At 60.0% G+C, this 1,456-nt stretch overlaps 1 protein-coding gene across 1 annotated transcript; it reads right to left on the minus strand.

Annotated features, from left to right (window-relative positions):
• Window positions 1–196: 196 nt before the first annotated feature.
• Window positions 197–643, minus strand: LOC107302200 (HLA class II histocompatibility antigen, DRB1-4 beta chain-like; the record flags this gene model as incomplete). The annotated part of the gene is made up of 2 exons (XM_015831311.1): window positions 197–438; window positions 558–643. Coding segments are annotated over 2 exons (328 nt in total), but the record flags the coding sequence as incomplete, so codon positions are not given.
• Window positions 644–1,456: the final 813 nt, after the last annotated feature.

Genomic DNA, 1,456 nt, shown 5'->3' on the forward strand with positions numbered 1-1,456 from the left:
AACCACTCCCATACCTGCTATACTCGAATAAAAGTAGGTGCGTAAGAACTCAAGGGGTCTTTCGCCCCTGCTTCTACACACCTTACCCAAGGAAGATGTTGTCCGTGTCTTCTTAAGCTGCGTGCGAGGCCCGATAGTCAGCCTGACTATCGTACATCACCGGTTCCCCAAATCACCCTGGAAAGGGCCAAACGTATCACTCGTAGTTGTGTCGGCAGAAGCGATCCACTCCGGTCTTCTTGTACTGCAGGAGGGCCTTATCGCTGTTCCACTTGTCCACATCGGGCTGCACCAACGGAGTGACGGCCACGTATTTCCCGAGGTCGCTGTCGAAGTAGTCCATCTCCTGCCGGTCGTAGATGTCTCGGTCCAGAAACCGCACCCGCTGCGTCCCGTTGAAGAAATGGCACTCGGACTTCCCCTGGTGCAGGAAATGGGCTGCGGGGGGGGGGGTGGAGCAGAAAGAAGAAAGGCCTCAGGAGGGACTCCAGGGCCCATCGTTCCCAGCGGCTACTAGAGGAGGGGCGGAGCGACGGGAAGGCGGAGTGATGGGAGACCTGCCGCGAGGGACTGCCGGAAGGCGCCCCCTGGAGGAGGGATGGGGAACCGTCGGTCCCAGCGGGATTTCCCCCTTGGTGGGGGTCTGGAGGGGGGAGGAAAATGAGGGAGGGGGGAAAGAGCTTCCTGAGGGACCCCCCTCCATCTCCCCAGGGTAGAAAAAGGCAGGCAGAAGTTCAGCCGGTCCAGGCCTCCGTCTGTCTGCAGGGAACGCTGGATCCCGGTGGGCCCTCTTTGCCCCCCCTCCCAAACCGGCAGGAAATATAGGGGGAGGGAAGAGACCCCCCCTCTGGGCTGGAGGGAAAATAATATCCAACCTCCTCTCTCCCTCTTCCTTTTGGGAGCACAAGGGAAGGGGGCCACAATAAGGATACCCACACCCATGCTCCTAGGCTCTCCCCGCCCTTCAAGCCCCCCCTTCCCTTTTCCCCCCTCCCCCCATCTTCAGCCCCACAAGCTGCCTTTGGATGCTTCTCAAGGCCTCTTTCCTGTCCCCTTCCCCAAAAGACCCCCCCTGCAGCCCCCAAGGCTACCTCAAAGGGAGGGGCTCCAGCCCCCTTCACTAAAGGGGAGTTTGGAGGAGCAACCCAGACCCCCCCCCCAATATCCCTCCCAATAGAGGCGGAGAAGGCGAGGGAGGGGAAGATTTTCAGTCTTGGGGGCTGCAGCTTTAGAGGGGTGTTCGGGGGGGTTTGTGGACTTAATTTTTCGCCCCCTCCCATGAATCTGAACCACAGTCCCCCTTTCTCACTGTGCCTGGAGAGGTGGACTAGATGCCCCTTTAAGCTCCCTTAAGACCCGCATTAGGAGTCCAGGTTGAGTCAGCTGAGATTTCGGAGGGGCTGAGGGAAGCCCGGGGGGGGGTGTCTCTCCGGAGAGTCTCCCTCCTCCAGGTCTC

The sequence above is a fragment of the Protobothrops mucrosquamatus genome, unplaced genomic scaffold (assembly GCF_001527695.2).
Source record: "Protobothrops mucrosquamatus isolate PMUCROS unplaced genomic scaffold, P.Mucros_1.0 scaffold34597, whole genome shotgun sequence".
Lineage (NCBI taxonomy): Eukaryota > Metazoa > Chordata > Lepidosauria > Squamata > Viperidae > Protobothrops > Protobothrops mucrosquamatus.